The sequence below is a fragment of the Xiphophorus maculatus genome, chromosome 16 (genome assembly GCF_002775205.1).
Source record: "Xiphophorus maculatus strain JP 163 A chromosome 16, X_maculatus-5.0-male, whole genome shotgun sequence".
Taxonomy (NCBI): domain Eukaryota; kingdom Metazoa; phylum Chordata; class Actinopteri; order Cyprinodontiformes; family Poeciliidae; genus Xiphophorus; species Xiphophorus maculatus.
This window is the reverse complement of record NC_036458.1, coordinates 1,045,485-1,064,745: the sequence shown is the minus strand read 5'-3', so window position 1 is coordinate 1,064,745 and position 19,261 is coordinate 1,045,485. Positions and strand designations below refer to the sequence as shown.

Sequence of the window (19,261 nt, the reverse complement as noted above, 5' to 3'; positions counted from 1 at the left end):
AAATCATGAAAACCTAAAATCATCTTCCAGTGAAACTCCAGTGGTTCAGTCGGCTCTGCTGCGGATCGTTCAACTAACAGATTTTAACACGTTAGAATAAGTTTAGTGCAATTAATTCAATAACATTGAGTTTTTAGTTTTTCTTTGTGACAACCTGAACTGCTTGTTGTTTAGTTCAGAGTAAAACTGGAGAAAACAGTTTGAATATTTTTTCTCATCTCAGATGTGAACTGCAGCTCAGAGAATATTATTATTAGTCGACTATTTTTGGTACTTATTCCACATTCATGACACATTAAAGCTTTTATTTCTTGTCATTTTTAGGATCATGGCTCACAAATAACCAAAACCCCAAATTCAGTCTCAGAAAATGTTAATATTTTATAAAAAGTAATTATAAAACATTAAATTTTTTGTCTATAGCCTGAGTTGGTTCTGCAGCCTCTGATCTTCGTTTGAATCTCGTCATTCCCTGTGGGGTCAAAGGTCAGGGCATCCAAACACCATGGTGACTGAAGGCTTTTGGTGCCAAATCTTGCTGGAAAATAAAATCAGCATCTCCCTGTTCTTAATGCACCTATTCAGATCATACCTTTTCCTTCCACTGAACTTTCTGTAAATCTGATTGGATGCAGAACTCAATTAGCTGATTATGGTGCGACACCATGAGCTTTTGGGTGATTCTTAGTTTCTGTAGTTTAGTTCAACGAGTCGATTTGAATAAATTTTTCTCTATAACTTTTATCCTTCATGTTTCGATTCGACTTTGAGAAAACTGAGGAGTAAAAGCAGCAAAGACAGGAAGCTGTTTTTATTTCCAGAAATGCCACAGAGACGAGACATCATGCAAGAAACACAGAAACGAAAAGGAAAAACGTTTTTCCACGGAAACACGTCGGAAAAACGACGTGTTTCGTGACAGGAAATGAGGTTAAACAAACCTCATTTCCTGTCCAGTTTCTCACAGGAAGCACAAATAATTTCATCTTTGATTTAGTGAACAGGAAAGAAAAATCCAAATTGTTCTCTGCTTTTCTTCTTTTTAATAAGACTTTATCACTGGAAATTCACATTTCAGCTCCAAAATGAGAAAAGTTCTGAGACGAACTGGGAGACGAACTGGGAGACGAACTGGGAGGACTGGTGGTTGATTAACATGAGACGGTAAACAACGTCAGAATGATTCTGCCTCCATTTTACTACTAAATTACAGATTTTTATTTCCCTTAAAGGAAATAAACTTCAGATCTTTTCCGTCACAAACAATCCATAAATATATTAATCTGATCAATAAAGACTCACGTCACAGAAACACGAGTCACAGTTTTCATCACGTCTCTCTCAGCTTCCTGGTTTCTTCCATGTTCCGGGTTTTGCTGCTTCCGGGACTGAACCAACGTCACGGTTTGACTTTCTTCCGGTTCCTCCGTCATCGGAAACTGTCGGGTCGGATCGGCGCTGAAGCGACAACAGGCTGGCGGCCATTTTCCGGTGCCAACCTAATTCCAGCTCTTCTGTCATGACGTCATCACGTCGGGGAAATCTTCGGAGGCGGCGCTGCGTCTCTACACGCAGATCTCGATGGGCGTGGTCACCAGGATCCGCCTCCTGTCGCTGCTGTTCCTGTTGACTCGCTCGCCGTTTGAGGCGAAGTGGGCGTCCATGCAGCCGGGCGACAGGCTCTGCTGCTTCAGCCTGTCCACCAGCGCGTCCTCCTCCGACGAAGACGAGCTGATGTCCACGGCGTTGGCGGTCGCCGCGCCACCGTTCCCGTTCTCCGTGTCCAACATCCAGCTGTGGTTGAAGTAGCTGAAGACTTCTTTGATGGCGCAGCGGCGCTGCTGCTCGATGGACAGCAGCCGGCGAAACATCCGCAGAGCTTCATCCGTGAAGCGGCGCCACTGCGACGGCGCGGCGCCGGAGCGGCGGCGCTGCCAGCGGACGAACTCTTCGTAGAAGGCGTTGTTCGGCATGGCCTTCTCCCAGGGGAAGTTCCCCGTCAGCATGCAGAACAGCAGCACGCCGAACGCCCACACGTCTGTGCTGAAGTCCACGCTGAATCCATCATGACGCGCCGCGTCGCACAGCTCCGGCGCCGTGTACGGGATGGTGCCGCTGACGCGCTTCACCGGAGAGCCGGCGCGCCGCGTCATGCCGAAGTCCGACAGCTTGACCTTTCTGCACTCGGTGTCAAAGATGAGGATGTTCTCCGGTTTGATGTCCCGGTGGACCAGCTTCTTACAATGCAGGTAGTCCAGGGCGATGGCCACCTGCTGGACGCAGCGCTTCGCCACGGCCTCAGGGAGTCCCACCTGGACACAGAGCAGCAGGTCAAACACGACACAGGAGGCCACGCCCACTGCTGCAGGCAGACAGGATATGAGCGGCCATGTTTGGGTTAAATGCAACAACCATAAAAGTTGGTTTTATACATTTTTACTGGAACCAAAACTTCATGGCCTGCTCCATCTCCAGCTGCTGTGGTTCTCTCTCTGCTCTGAGTCAAACCAAACACTGAGTACATGAAAATAATTGACAGCGCTAAGCCCCGCCTCCCGGCTCTGATTGGTTGTTTTTGGTGCAGTAACTCATGGATGCGTACCTGTCATGTCTACCGTTTTTTACAGGAAACTACCGTATTTTACCTCCTTGTCCCGTATTTTCAGTAAATATCCCGTATTGTGCCCCTGTTGGTATGAATCGAGTTTCATGAAGAACGGATGTTTTTTTAGCTTTCTGACCTGCGGCGGGATGATGTCGAACAGATCCCCCGCCGGCGCGAACTCCTGGGCGAAGATGTAGAAGTCGTCAGTCTGGAAGGCGATGCCGAACATGTTGATGATGAAGGGGCAGGGCGACAGGTAGAGCGACACGCTGTACTCCCGCAGGAAGCTCTTCAGCTTGGTGCTCTTCTTCCTCAGGAACTTCAGCGCCATCTTGGTGCCTGGAACGGGACAGAACCGTTAGTAAGCCGCTCTGCCGCCTGGCAGCCAGAAACCAACGTGAATAAAATATGAAGAATTCAAACTTAAACCCCGACGTTTTTCTGCTGGAGAGTAAAATCCTCCAGATGTTTCTGGTTCGCTTCACGTTGGGGTCATGTGATGCATCAGGTGGGATTAGATGGAGAAGCTAACGCTAACGCCTTTAGCTGCGGCTCGTCCTGCTGACAGCAGAACAAACCGAGGGGAACCGGAGCAGAACCTGCAGAACCTGCGGTCCGGTTCCTGATGGCTGGAGAACCCAGAGACTCAGCAGAGGTATTCTGCTGCTCCGGTCCAAAGTCAGAGACTGAACGTTCAATCAGGTGCTGTCCGGACTTTGACTGGGCCTTTTTTAGTCGCTGCTGCGTTTGGGTCAGAGGAGTTCAGGGTCAGTAGCTGACTTCCTGTTAGCCACAGAACTACGGAAATTAAATTACAAAAATAAATTTGTTCAATGGAAACAATTTTGGGAAAAAATCCTGCATGTTTTTGGATAAAACATTTTTCACTGGGATGAGTTGGGATGTTTTTGGAGTCACATGATCCACAGTCGGACATTACTACTGGCAGAAACGACAAACAACAAACAGGAAGTAGCAGCAGGATGTTTGTTTTTGATTTAACTCAGTTCAGAAAAAGTTTTGTTTCATTCCTACAGTTGAATCCATAACTCTAATGCAAAATGGCCGACTACGCTGCACATGTAGGCGGGGCTTATCGCTCCACTGCCTGACGTCTCCTCTGATTGGCCGGTAGGTGATCAGCACTAATAATAATATTAAATTGAAATGAAAATGAAAGATTTCTCCCAGTGGGTCTGTAGATGCTGATGTTCTAATGAACAGAAATTTATTTCATGATCAGGTTTGGTGATAAAACATAAAATAGAAAAACTTCAGCAGGTTTTTAACAGAAAAATAAAATCAAAGCTTTCATGTCAGAATAATCCACCGTCTGAGTGGATCAACAGTTTAAACTGTTTATAAAGCACAGATTTCTTAGAATGAAGCAACTGAATGTATTAAGTTGATTTCTGGATGTTGGGCAGTTTGTGTCTGCAGCCAATTGATTGAACCTCTTGGCGCTGACTCAGCGGACCCAGGCCCAGTCTCTGCTTTCAGAATAAACCACCGTCAGTCATTTGTCCTCCATGTTCTGCCAGGAGCTTCTGGACCAATCAGCTCGTTTCGAGCAGATTCAGCCGTTCATGTGGGTTTGGTTCAGATCAGGAGCTTTTCTGTTAAAAGCAGTTCAGACTTTTATTCAGCCTGATGTTTGGTTTCCTGGCAACAATAAGATGTTCATGCAGGGCCGCTCCCAGCCTTTCTGGGGTCCTGAGCAGATTTTCCAACATGTCGACACCAAATGACTCCTCGTTCCTCTGCTGCTCTGAGTGAAACGTAGCTGCTAGCATTAGCATTGTTTGTAACTAGCTTACATCACAACTACAAATTCTGAAATGCAAATTTGTATTAAAATGTAAAATTTTATTTTAATTATTTGAAATAAACATCAGCTGATAAAACAGAAATTAACAAGTTTGATATTATATTTCTCCAAAGTGGCAGCATTTAAAAATAATAATCTTTTTTCCATTTAGTTTATACTATTTAGTGTAATTTTAAATATTTATCACAGCTTGGTGCTTTGGGCCCCCCCGGCAGCTGCCTGGGGCCGACCCTGTGTCGGCTCCAGGCCGGGTTACCTCGGATCTTGTGGATGACCAGGTCCACCTTCCCGTAGGTTCCCTTGCCCAGCTCTCGGACCACCTGGTAGTACCGGCTGATGTCCAGAGTCTCCAGGTTCTGAGCCGCGATCAGCTGCAGCTCCTCCAGGACGTCGGCGGGCGAGCGGGAGGCGGGCGAGCGGGAGGCGGGCGAGCGGGAGGCGGGCGGCGCCGGGTTCATTGTGCCGTCGGGTCGGGAAGTCGGTCTGCAGACGGAGGTTCCTACGCAGCAGGAAGGAAAGGAAAGTAAAACGTCCGCCCAGTTTTCTGGACAAACAGAAACACTTTAAGGACAAACATGATTGTTGGAAATTATGAATCATTTTAAAGTAAAGATATTTTTACCAAGAAAAAAAACAAACTTCCTTTAATTGGAAGAATCGCAATTTAAACCAAAGAAGGAAATAAAAAAAAAACTGTTTTGCTGCAAGCATGAAATATTAATGCAATAAACATGAAAAACACAAAAATTTAATCTGCTTCTTCAGAGACTAAAAATAAAAACTCAAAGTTGAGATTTTGATCTTTCCTACTTGGGGTTTGCTGAGTTCCCAGCGTCACCCTAAAATAAAATCAATTAGCAAAAATTATTAGGTCACTAAATAATTTAATTTATATCATATTTAATTCTCACACAGAAGGTAAAGATAGAAAATATTTTCATATTATTTTCCTTTTACGGTTCATTTAATGCCTCAGACGACCTGCAGCAAACCGACATGGAAATATTGGACAAAAATAAAACTGAAAATCAAAAACAATCAAGAGTTTTTCTTTTCTCCATGTTGGGGCAAAAATATAAACAATAGTAATTACATTTGTTTTTACCTTTAATCATAATTTCTATAAATTCTGTATCAACATAACAAAAATGATAAAGTTCAAAATGTGATAACTTTTAGCTGAAGCATCACATAAAAATCATTTTACTGATGATTCTCAGCAAAGTGAAAAATGTTGAAAACGTTTCATTTAAATCCAAACATCACAGAAAACTAGGAAACTTTTACGCATTTATCTTTTGCTGGTTTTCGCTGCATGGAAAATTGATCAATTTCATTGAAAACCAAAACTTTAAAAGTCACAAAAAGCATTAATAATATTTTTAAGATTTGCTCTGAGTATAAAATGGCTTTGAGTGTAAAATAGTGAATAATATCCAGAACATTTTATGGTTTAAACTGGTGATAAAGAAAATATCGTCACATTTTTATTGTTCACATTGTCACAGTTTTTCACCACTTTATCATATTCTGTCCTGTATTACTGTTGGAGATCAGATAAATATTAAATTTGGCTAAAAAATTATTATAACATTAACATTTAAAAATGTTTATTTTTAAAATTCAATGTGTGCTGATATTCTGATCGGTTCTCCACATTTTGCAGATTAACGTGACACCAAGAAAAATCTATTTCATCAGCTGGAAAGGCTAATAAATAATTCATAAACACAGAAACAAATGATCTATAATGTCACTATGTTTAATTAGTTACAGTTTTCATTTATTTCAGTTAATGAAAATGTTTCCTTCAGTCCAGTTTTGGTTGTTTTAGTTACTATAGCAACCAGGTTTGTTCGGGTAAAAAGTTTTATGATTTTACTAAACGGTGCTTTTCTATTTTTACTGCAAACTGCACATTCAGATCAAACGTTCCTCCTGTTTATGGAAATAAATATTTTCAGTTTGTTTCCCTAAAAACGTCGAGCAAAAACAAAACAGCAGCAGAAGAAAATGAGAAGAACTGATTTTAGAGAAGTAGACAGAAGTTCACTAGAGACGGATGACTGAGCAGCTTATGGTAATATTATTATTATTATTATTAATATTATTATTGACATCCTGAACTTCAGGGACAGGACAGTTTGAAACCAAAGAGGAAGAAAAAATCTGGGAGAAAATAATTTAGATAAACTAAAAAACCATCTGGGAATAGAAGAACTATCCATAAATGAATATGAGGCTGAAACGATGAATCAAATTATTACTAATCAATCCAGTTGTCATGATGGATCGATTAGTAATCAATTAATAGTTAACTGGAGTATTGAAGGACTTTTTCTTTAAGAACACAGAGAAGTAATTAAAAACTGTAAAAAATAAATACATGTAAAATAAAAACCTTTGGCCATCCAAATATTAATCAGTTAATTTATGAAATAAACTGAAGATCAGCTCTGATTTATTGATCAGTTGATCAGAAAGCTGCAGATTCATCCTTTACCAATCAAACGTTCACTAAAGGAACCAAATAAAAGGCAATAAAAGGTTTATTTTATTATTAAATGGAGAAACTGAAATATTTATTTCCATCTTTTAATGCGTTTCTATAATTGAACACAAAAGACTCGAGTTCAAATGAAAAATCTGCAGAATTTCTACAGATTTTTCATTTTGATTCAATTAATCGTCAGAATAATTGATTGCTAAAATAATCGATAGCTGCATCTTTAAATAAGTTTGAGTCACATTTCCAGAAAAGCCCAGAACCGGGTCGGTCTGACGGGTCGGCCAAATACAGATCTGGTTTCATTTTCCACACTAAGGAAAATATTTCAATACATTTCTATACTTTAGTCAAAATCTCTGCTTGTTTTCCAAGAAACGGACAAATTATTTCATCCTACAAGATGAAAATAATTATTGATCTTTGAATAAGAGTAAATTTATTATCTTGATATCCTGGATATGAATCTGTCTGCAAAACGACAAAAACCTGAGAAGTTTCTGCTGAATCAGATCCAAAAACTAAAACATGATCAATAATCAGAAAAAACCACGAGTCAGCAGAATCCATTTCACCGTCCAATCAGAGAGGAGAGTCTGATGAAGAGCAGCCGCTCCGTCAGCAACACACACACACACACTGACACACACACACACGCGGCCGGTTGGCCCTGATGACTCAGCAGGTTGAAAGGTCACCTCAGCAGCACAAAGCATGAAAGAGACGAATCGACGGCGCCCGTCAGGAGATCCAACGAGGTTTCACACATTTTCACATCAATAAGATTCTTTATGTCCAACATTAAAAGATTATTAATCAGAAAAGTTTTCAGATAAAAGCAGATTTTAAAATAGATTTTGATCTTTAGTTAACCGTTAATGTGATTTTACAATCATCTTAGAAGTTATTCATTAAAGTTAAAACTGTAAACAAAACTGACAGAAAATAAAACTGTAACTAAGCCCCGCCCCTTTTAACTGGCCAATGCCGCTGCACTGACTCCAACCAATCAGGAAGCAGTTACTGTGATTGTGGAGTCAAAAGGGGGCGGGGCTTATAGCATGAAGCATTCTGGGTATTCCCAGGTTTAGTGCTGACGCTGCAGCTTTCCTCCAGGTTTCTGCGACTTATTGCAGAAATTAATCCAAAGAAAATCAAACTGAAGCAGTTATGGACAGAAGAAGTGCATGCTGGGGGATTTTCCTTCCACTGCCCGTCTGCAGAGTTTCCTGCTAGCGTTAGCTGGAAAAATGTTCCCCGATTTCAAAACTTTAAGGTGTTGCTTGTAATTCCAGTGTCCAGTTTGGCAGCAGAGCGACATCAGAACCGAGACGTAAAACTGTCAACAGTTCAGCTGATCTGGAAGATTTTAGAACAAGATAAAGGAGGAGAAATTAATCTGAGCTTCCTGGGCCGCCGCTGATCCACTTCAGGCTTAATGCCACAAAATGCCTCATTTATTAAGATGATTAAAAAAACTGAATACTAAATTTACTTTTTTGTTTTTTTGGCTTCAGTTGTTTGATTTTAAATGTTGTAAATTGAATACACTGCAAAAACACAAAGTCTTACCAAATATTTTTTAACTAGTTTATTGTGCTTTGTACTAACTTTGCACACTTCAGATAAAACCAACTTACAAATCATTTTTCATCCCAACAGTTTGGTTTAGTGATTCATTTCTTAATGCTGATAAAAAGTACTAATTTCTCTGGCAGTTTATTTCATTTATAACATCAATAAAATGTTATAAATTAAATAATCTGCCAGAGGAACTACAACTTTAATAAATATTAAGAAATTAATGGCCAAGCTGTTATCTCGTGCTGAAAAGTTACTTTAAGACAATTAATCTTATTTTAAACGTACTGAGACACTTGGACTTGGTCAAAAAATTGTTTTGTCAGATTGTTTTTGCAGTGCAGTAATGCATCATAAATGTTTTTGTCTGGATCCTCTGAACTTTGACCTGCCGTATCAAACAGCATGGAGGAAAACATCAGCCAGCGTTAATTAGGATCTGTTTTCTGTTTGTGTCGGCTCCCAGCGGGGGGCCAACGCGCCCCGGCTGCCCCCCTGGGAACGCCGCCGGCCTTAGAGGGAAAGGAAGCCGCCATGTTTTCTGGATGAAACGCTGCACCTGCAGGGGGGGGGGTGTTGTCTTCAGGAGGCAGCAGAACCGAGCCGTCCGGATCCCACGGCTCGGTTCTGTTTGTTTGTATCTAGAAACTCTTTGATGTGTTGTTGATTTTTAGGTTCATTATAACTTCAGAGAAAATGAAGGAAAAATTATTTATCAGCACTTTGTGCTTCTTCTTCTTCTTCAGCTTGAAAAGTTCAAGTTTACACCTAAAACCACCAACTGTGCCTCACGGTTCTCTCTCTGCTGTCTGACACTAAGAGGCTAACAGTCCGGTCGACCCGGTTCTACTGGACCCAGAACGTCTCCAGCTGCTGTGGCTCTGAGTCAAACCAACCTGTTCCCCTCCTGGCCTGTGGGGGCGCTGCACAAAGAACCACTGAAGGAAACCACACAAAAACCTCTGAAGACACTGAGAGCAACCCAGACGAGGTTTGGAGGACCAGAGGTCAAAGGTCGACCAGCGTTCACACCTCACCAACCGGACCAGACTTTGACTAGACAAACAAACTTTAGTTGGACTAAAGTGACTGAACAGAACCGTCGGGAATGATGGCGCCTTATTTTCCTTGATGATGATTGGCTGGAAGACCGTGAATCTTAGTTTCCATGGCAATGCCAAGATGGTTTCCATGGTAACTGCAATTCACATAAACTCAGTGATTAAACTATTAAAAAATGCAGTTTAGTGTTTTAAAGGACGGAGTCTCCAGTGTTTCCAGCTGTCTCTAATCCCTGAGATTATGTTGCTCCAGTGTAATCAGATTACATGTAACTTTATAAAAATAAAGTATAGATTTATTTTATTTTCATTTATTATGATTTTCCAAACAGTCAAGCTGGCGTCAGCTCTGAGAAAAACTCAAAGCAGTTACAACTTGTCTGCATGAATCCTGTCAGGTTTTTATTCTGACATCAGAGGAAATAAATGTTCATGACCTCTGACCTCTGCACACAATCCTGAACTCTCTCAGAGCAGCAACATCTGAACGAGTCTCCATGAGTTCAGGGTCAAAGGTGAGAAACGATCTGGAAGATCAGTAAATTATCACCGAATCAGAAAACGGATCAAATGCCGACTAAAAATCTCATCATGAAAATACAAATCCATAAAATTAGTTCAAAATATTAAATCATTTCTGCTTTTAATTCACAGCAAAATGTTTCAAACATCCAGTAAATGTTCCTGAACTGTTTCACAGCTGCACGCTGTAGCATCACAGTCAGATTTACAGTCTGGACTTTGACTAGGCCACTCCATAATGGTAGCCTTTGGATCGTTCTCCTGCTGGATAATCAAAGTGTGTTTTGAGTTTATGGTCTGAATTTTCTGGTCGTTTAACGGTTTAGATCAGGGTGTCCAACGTGCGGTTCGGGGCCATTTGTGGCCCTTGGACTGAGTTTGTGTGGCCCCCAAAACGCAGTTTAAGAAGGACGTAGATTTGACACAACAGGTGGTTTCATGTAGCTGGAGAACTTTTAGTTTTCATCAGTTTTCAATATTACAATGAAAATGTTTGACTCACTGCTGCTTCTATAAAAACATTTTTCCTTTTTTACCCAAAAATATCTGACTTTTTTAACATCTATATTAAATAAATATTGACTTAAAATAAGCTTGTTCATCTTGAAGAAAAGTTACTTTTATGATATTTTCATTTTATTTAAAATGTGCTAAGATATTTGCACAAAAATACTTCATATTTTTGCAGCGTCTTCAACACATCAACCAAATAAATTATAAATAAAAATCTGTAAAAAGAACAGCAGTGTTGTTCTAGAATAGATAATCAAATGTTTGGTAAACTATTAACGCTAACCCTGCTTAGCTAGCCTGGAAGCTAACCGTGTTTTAAAGAACAGATGTGGATAAATCCCAGAAACATTCAAGATGTTAAAGTTCAACTGAACTCAGAAACTTTTACCCTGAATGTTCCTGGAGGTCAATAAACTAATCTGAGTTCAGAGTCCAGAAAAAACAAACGACTCATCAGAAAGAAAAAGAAAAACTTCAAACTCTGAGTGCAGAATCTTCTGGACCATCTGAACTTTGGATCCTTTAAATCCATCCAACACAACAACACTTTGAAATCTTTTACATTTTTTAACAAATTTCATCTGCTGCAGGAAAAACCAAACAGGAAACAAACAGGAAACAAACAGGAAACAAACAAACAAACCCAAACAGGAAGAAACTCGCTGCCTGAATTTTCCTCATGTTTTAATATGAAACATTTAAAAGCTTCAGAAAGCTGGATTGGACTCAGGTCACTTTATGAAGCTATTTACATATCAGAACATATTTCTGAACGAGCATCAAGCATAACGAGTCCAGCAGCGCAGATTGAACATGAACAATGTTTATGGGCTTCATGTTTTAGGAAACAATTTCAAAATTAAAATGCCTTGCTTCTGTTTTTAATTAGAAATAAAAACATTTGATCACAGAACATATTTATACAGAATATTTCCATCTGTAATAATGCTGCTGCCTCATGATTTTAAAACCTTAAATGAACCAGGCGAAGGAGGAGGCGCTCCACTTTCTTTATGAAAAGTAAAATTATTTTCCAAAAGGCATCAAAAGCCTAAAATAAAAACTAAAGTTTTTACATTTTTATCCTGATCCTCAGGTTCCTATTTGGGATGAAATCAAACGACTATTAAAAAGTTTTTTAACAGTTTGAAATCTAAAATGGTCAAACTGTTTAAACCTGAATATTAAACAAAGATTCATTAAAACTGTTATTGGATTTTATAAAACGTTTTTTCTGCTGTAAAATCTGGAGAATTTAATGAGATTAAATTTTATTCTGGTGGATTTTTAGCTTCAGATTTGATGATTTTCCTTCCTGGTTTTGCAGAAGCATCTGAAACTGGAGCTGATTGGTGAAACTCTGCAGACACAAAGCGGCTTCATGTCCGCTGCGAGCAGAAACGGATCCAGGGCCGGAAATGTTTTACATTTACGCTTCAATCAGAGACCAGAGCTGCTGCTGCTGCTGCAGCTGCTGCTCAGCTGGATGATTGTAACAGCAAACAACGCGGGGACGAAACACGATGAAGCAGCACAAAGACACAGACAGGCTGCATGAAGCTGCAGCTCCTCAATCAGCTGTTCAGAAATAAAAACCCTCTGACCTGATCGCAGCTGCAGCAGTCCGTCCACCCAGCGGCGCCCCGCGGCTCCTCCTGCGGCGGCAGCAGCGTCTTCCGTCCCGGTCCGGAGCTGGAGCTTCACACCGCGGATCCCGGCACCGTCTGCCCGCGGATCAGCCTCCCTGGAGCCGCTCTCTATTGTCCCCGGAGGCCCCGCCCACCGAGTCCAGACAACCAATCAGAGTGGAGAGCGGCGGGCGCCACGAACAGCGGGGCGCCTTAATGATGGAGGAATTTATACTTTCAGGTTAAAATTGAGTTATGATTGGAAATAAATGAGCAGAAAAACAAACATATTTATGGATAAAAATGGTTTCTGTTTTTATTTTATTCCTCCAACTTCTCAAGCTGAGAAAATAGTTTCAATCTGGAAAACAGATTTAATCCAGTCTGATTAACCCGACAACATTTGCCGCATGTCTTCCCCCCTCTCCTTCCCGTTTCCTGTCAGCCTGCTGTCATATAAGGGACACTAGAGCCACAAAAAGACCCTGGAGGGGTAAAAAAAATAAAAATATTTAGAACATTTCTGAGATTAATCTGAAAATTTGAGTTTTTTGGTGAAAATTTGCTCATTTTTTCCCTTCTAGCTGCAATGGCTCTGATACGCCGTTTTTACTGTCTGCCAATACAAATGGAGCATTCTGTAAAAACTTCCTATTAGGATAATAAAAAGTCGAAGAGCTCTGAATATGATGCTTACCTTTCTAAAAGTGAGTCTAATTTACTTAAATTTCCTGCAGTAATTGTGAGATCTGAATTATTCGCGGTGTGAGCTCCTGCAGCCAGCTCAGGAGTTTTCCCTCCGATCAGCTGCTGCAGCTGCTGCAGCCTGATTACTGGATCAATCCTCCGTAATGAGCTCCGCCGCTGCAGCACAAACACAAACCCTGTGACCCCAGAGGATTTGTTTTTATCGTTCGTCCTTCCAGCATGTTCACCGCCAAGCCAGCAGCTGTTCAACTCCCAGAATGCCACACTGCATCCTGGAGTCAGAGGAGCCTGGTTCACAGATTCAGACTCTGCAGAAGAAGCAGAAACTGTTGCAGCATTTCTCCTGAGTGTTTCTGCAGGTCCAGCCGCCTGCTGCGCATTTTCATCCAAACTATTGAGATAAATTTCACATATTTCCTGATTTTATTGGCATAGATTTTAATTAATTAATCTCCATCCAGTTGAAATGAAGGATTCTGCATTTATCGATTTTTAGTTTAAGTTTCCCTCCATCTACATAAATGAAGGCGAGTCGCTGCAACATCTGGACCAGAACCAACAGAACCGCTTTGGACTTGTTTACAGTGTAATTATTAGTTTGCAGATCTTAATTAATGTGATAAGTACTAAAATAAACTATTTATTTTGATCAGCAGCTCCTGTTGATTCCTCTTATAATTATTAATTGAATTATTTTAGAATTGATATATTTTGAGGCTGATTTTCACATAAATTTATGCATCTTAATTAGGACTGGGACTTTAATGTTTTAGTTTTGATTTACTAATTTCATAGATTTTAGCGAGTAACATTTTTTACATTTTTTTCCAAACAGGTTTCTGCCAGAACCTTTGTATTGTGTTGTTTCTGGTACGCCCATAAATGTGACGCACAGCGTCATCCGCTAACAGCAGCGGTGGAAGCTGCTTCTATCATTACGATTCATTTCTGTTTCTAAACCATCTGATTGGACGCTGGAAAAGACTGTTGTTGTGTTCAAGTTGTGCTAAAAGGAGCTAGCCCATCAGCCAAGCTATGCTAGCCTAAAATAGCATCTCAATGCTAACATGTAGCAGCTTCTGCTAATGTTAGCGTCCATGTTTCTAAAGAGGCTCCATGAACGATCAGGATTCCTGAAACTCTTTGCTCCAACCTGCAGGTTGAAGATCAGATTAAAATAATCTGTTATTCAGCTCATATGTCTGTTTATTCAATAAATTAGCAGCAAAAACGGTTTTGATTTGAAAATGTTGCTGATTTTGTTGATATATGGTTTTCAGTTAAAATACCATCAATCAATCAATTGCAATTAGTCGAGTCCAATCAGGTTGGATGGGTGGAAATATATTCAGACAGGCATTAAGAACAAATTAATATTTTATAAAAGTTAAAGTAAAGATTTCATAAAACAGTTTGTCTTTGTTGTGGGACGAGAGATTTAAATGTGCTGCTGCTCCACGTGTCAGAGCTCAGGAGGAAGGAGAAGGTGAAGAACATCTGCCAGGCGGCGACAGCGTGTGTGTGTGTGTCTGCGTGTGTGTGTCTGCGTGTGTGTGTGTCTGCGTGTGTGTGTGTGTTAGTCGCCGCCGTGCAGGACACACAGCACTCCAACAAATTAGAGCAGCGCGTGCAGGAGACAGGAGACACAGTGCTGCAGGGACACGTGCAGCACAACAAAGCAAATCCCCACCTACACACACACCTACATACATACACACGCACACACACACACCTACATACATACACACGCACACACACAAGCTCTCCTGTTCCTCAGTATGTTTTCTTTTTTTTCTGCCTGAAAAAGGGAAAAAAGGAAAAACCTTAATTGTGGCTCCTGCAGCCTGTTGAAGTCAGAAAATGACCTGATTGGTTGGAGTTTCTCTTAACGACCTGATTGGTTGTGGTTTCTGTAAACGCTGTCGGTTGGCTCTGAGGCTCAGCAGATTAACGTCGTTTATTTCGCCTCTTGGCTGAAACAAGGACAGTAAATCAAGACAGAGGGAATCCATTAGAATAAATGTAATCTTTCGTGATAAACACTGATTATTAATCACTATATGTGGACGCTTTGGCTCTGCCAGCTCCACATCATCATCAGTTTTAAAGGATTATTTGCTTTCAAGCAACATTTCCACAAATTTTAAAGAGATTCATAAGTAAAGTTTATTAATAGTCAGGCACGGCGGTGGTAGGATGGTGATTTGGGCTGGTTATCAGTCCAAACTGGATCATCAACAGGATGATGATACAGCATCAAATCTACAGCAGAATGACTGAAAAAGTAAAGATTCCAGGTGCTGCACTGGTCTAGTCAAAGTCCAGATTCAGATGTCTGATAAACTCAAAGTAGAAAAGAAACAAACGATGGAACAAAGTGAAACCAAACTGATGTTTTCATGTCGACTTGCAGCGACGCCTCGTTTAAAACAGATTTTATTCTAAAAAAAAAATAAAATCTGTTATTTCTGATTTATTTTTATTGGATTTAAATTTTCTTAAAATTAAAGTTTTTAATTTCTTATTGTATTATAAAACAGTAAGCATGAATTTCCTCAATAATTCATGTCTCTGGTGGTTTTCTTCTGTTACAGCAGATCTAAATACATTCACACTGTGAGGTAACCTTTGACCTTTGACCCAGCACATTGACTTTGGGAGAAACCAGAACAGAACCAAATGAACGGCTGACTGTCCTGGCAGATTGTGGTGATTTATGGAAATGTTTGATGATTTCTGTGCTGTCAGAAACATTCTGGATCCGAATTAAAGGATTCAGAATCAGCTGGCGCAGCAGCGCCATCTAGTGGACAAACTCAACAGTACAGGTTTACATTTCTGCCTCCCAGTTTGGTTGTGGTTCCCACCAAGAGAAACCCGTCAGCAGGGCTGGTGTTCGGACCGGCCCGATCAGGACCGCTTTGGGGCGGGACCAAAGATTCAGTTCACTCTGGTACCTGCCTGGAAAATCTGTCACAGCAGAGCAGAAAGACTCACCTGCTCAGGTAGAGCAGCTCCATGTATTTACTCTAGAACCTTGTTATTCACATGAAGAGTCTTTTTCAAATCCGTTTAAACATCGACTGTAAGGATTTTCCTCCTTGGTGTTCACATTTCTTCCTGTTCCCCAGGTAGCGAACGATGACATGGTAGAAGATCGGAGGCCGCTTGTTTACATCGCCTGGCATGTTTCCATTCTCTGGTTCATATGGGTCGATCCCGACAGCAGCCATTTTCTTTATACATGTTTCTGTTGCACTTTGGTCAAGAGCGTCGATGTACTTTCTCTGTTTGTCTGGAGGTCACAGGTCATCTATGCTTCTGTTTTCTTTATTTTAATCCAAAGAAGAAACTGAAACTCAGAACTGATGCTGTTTTTGTCAGATTTCTTCACATTTAGATAAAAAAAAGTTATTTTGTATTTTTCCTTAAAGGGATGCACAATTAAACAACAGATTTTATTTGAGAAATGTTTATTTAAGATGTGAAAACAATACAGTAATAACACTGTATGCTGTTTGAGTTTTAACATTTTAAATAAAATATTGTCACAAGGAGTCACCTTGTTGACACTGCAATGCATTCTGGGTAAATGACGTAAGCTACTGTAGTTCCCTAGAGCCAAAACAGCGATGAGGATTTGAAGCGAGGCGTTGAAATGTGTAAAAGGTTCTGATCCATACTCCAATCTGGACGGTGGCAGTAACGCACCTAAAAGTTGTTTGCCAACCGCCATAAAAAGGGAAGAAGAAGAAATAATTTATGGGAATGTAGAAATCACAAGGATCAATGAAGAGGCTCTCAATATTTATTTCCAGAAGACTTTGAGCCATTTGTACGAAGAAAGGTGTTGAAGGAGCTAACGGATGATGCTAGCTCCACAAACTAAAACCAAATGCCTGCCGACAGTTTTTATCTACAAAGCGCCTAAACCGGCTGCAGCCGGCTAGCGAGCTTAAAATGCTGGGAGAAACGAAAGAGACATGCAGCTCTTTAAAAAGCTAACGACCGAATAGCGGACCGGACACAGAGCACGTCAACTACTTACCGGATCACAGTCCGACCAGAGGTGCTGTCATGTCGGTTCATTTACGAAGCTGAAGGCGGCAGCAGCAGAAAACAACCAGCACCTCCATCCAACTCTGTTCTCTTCCTCTGGTCACAAAAAGTCCGGGGGAAGTTCTGTTCATCATGTGGAAAATGATCCAGACTTACGTCACTATTTATGTTTTGAATTACAGCCAACAGCGACACAGTGTGGCTTTGTCTGAATCTACACCGAGCGCAATATGATAAACAACTCGGGTGAAGTTAGCCTTCCTGTTATCTCTGTAGACTCCAGTACAAAACGAGCCCAGCATGCATTGCGCGAGTGAAAAATCGCGACTTTCGTGGGTGAAATAATATAACAAAAAATATAAAATTTTTGAAGAAATTGAGTTTTTCCGTATAACAATTTTTTTTAAATTTAATATGTTGGCCTAAAATTAAAATATATTTAGTACATCTTCAAGAACATAAAACAAAAAAATAAATCTGTACGGTTTCATATTTCTCAAATAATAATGGAAATTAAAAAAAACTCTGAAATTACAAGAGAACCTCTGAAAAATAAGTTTTGTGCTGATACCAGTTTCCAAATATGGAAAAATATTATTAACGACTGATCAATATTTTTCCCACATTTGGAACCTAATAAGTAGAATAATAATGTTAATAATGCTAACAATAATAATAATAATAATAATAATGTACAATTTTGGATTTCTTTAAGTTCTGCTGTTTTTTAGGAAAGAAACATTTTGTGTTATTAGGTTAAATAATAACAGGCCACCATGTTTCATGATGATATTGCAATCTGCAGCTTTAATCGTAAATTATAAACCAGAAAACTTTTACACTGAAACATTTTTACAGAGGATTTTAACCTGTAACTCTGATGATTCTTCCTCTGCTGATAACTTTGTCTGGTTTATGAAACATAATGTTACAAGTAAATGAATATAAACTTTATGCTGACAGTTTTCATTCAAAGACTGATTGATGGTTTTCACTGTGTAGTTTCTGTAATTTCCCTCTGCTGCCACTAGAGGGCGGCGGTTGGTTATTTTTCAGCTCTTCCTGCATCACAAGGAGCCACAAGTTACATCTGAAAACCATTTTAACCAAAACAACGTGATTTCAGTCTGATCGGCTCATTTCGCCCGTCTCTTCCTGCTGAGCCTGGTCTGAAGACAGGATGTCCTGTCTGAGTCTGGCGGACCCATCCGGGCCCTCCAGGGTCCCGGTCCTGGTAGAACCGAGGAAGTGGTGGCCAGCGCTGTGTTTTCACTGGTTGCCACAGTTTCTGTTTCCTGTCTCCATTGTTCATGACCAGCAGGAAGGATGAGTCGTCACTGAGCCATCCCAGGTTGCTTCCTTCTGTCTCCGCTGCTGATCAGAGACAAAATGTTCTGATCCAAATTCAGCCGAGGAAAACTGGAAGTCAACTCAGAATGTGAAAAGCTGTCAGCAGGAAAACCTCTGCAGGGTTTTTGTGTCTCCTAGAAGAAGCAGCAACAGAAAAACCAAAAATAGATTTCCAGTCTTGCAGCTCAAATAATAAACGACAACAAAATATAGCAGATCTTTGGATTACCTGCTTCTGATAATAAGGAAAGAACAAGAAACCCCAGTTTCACTGCTAAAGCCCACGTTGGGAATGAATAAAAATCTGAATTCAATCTGCGATGGACTGGCCACCTGTCCAGGTGACCCCGCCTCTCGCCTGCTGACCTCTGGAGAGACACCTGCTCCCTCCAGACCCCAATGGGGTGAAAGGGTGGAAGAAAATGGATGAATTCAACATGTTGGATGACTAAAGCTGACTAAATATCAGTTTCAATAGAGTTTCAATGGCAAAACATCTTTTTCTAATAATGTTAGTCAAACAGAAAGTTCTGATTTTACGACAAACGGTCGTTAAGTATGTTTGGTGAACGTGGCAGCCATGTTGGAATTTAATGTCCGGGTTGGAAAAAATATCTTTAAATAGCACATTTGGTTCATTTCATGCATACAGCAGACATGTTGGATTTTGAATCCAGGGTTGTAAAAAACCATTTGAACTTTCCAGGAGGGAAATTCGCCTGTATTTCTGATATTGTGTGATGTGAAGCTGCTTGTGCTCCAGTTTAACCAGAAGTTTAACTTCTCTGCAGTTTTCCTCTCACACAAACAGGAACGATCAGAACAAGAGCTGCATGTTCTCTCTGCGGTTTGTTGCACATATAAGAACAGAATCAGAGGAATAGTTTGTTTCACTTTCTG

At 40.4% G+C, this 19,261-nt stretch overlaps 1 protein-coding gene across 1 annotated transcript; it reads right to left on the bottom strand.

Annotated features, from left to right (window-relative positions):
* Positions 1–804: 804 nt before the first annotated feature.
* On the bottom strand, positions 805–12,687 carry LOC102221688 (serine/threonine-protein kinase SBK1-like). The gene is made up of 4 exons (XM_023348470.1): positions 12,221–12,687; positions 4,690–4,932; positions 2,742–2,944; positions 805–2,312 (listed from the first exon to the last, which is right to left on the bottom strand). Exons 2-4 carry the CDS (start codon positions 4,889–4,891, stop codon positions 1,566–1,568), a joined length of 1,152 nt encoding a protein of 383 aa, XP_023204238.1. The 5' UTR covers positions 4,892–4,932; positions 12,221–12,687; the 3' UTR covers positions 805–1,565.
* Between the last annotated feature and the right edge of the window lie 6,574 nt (positions 12,688–19,261).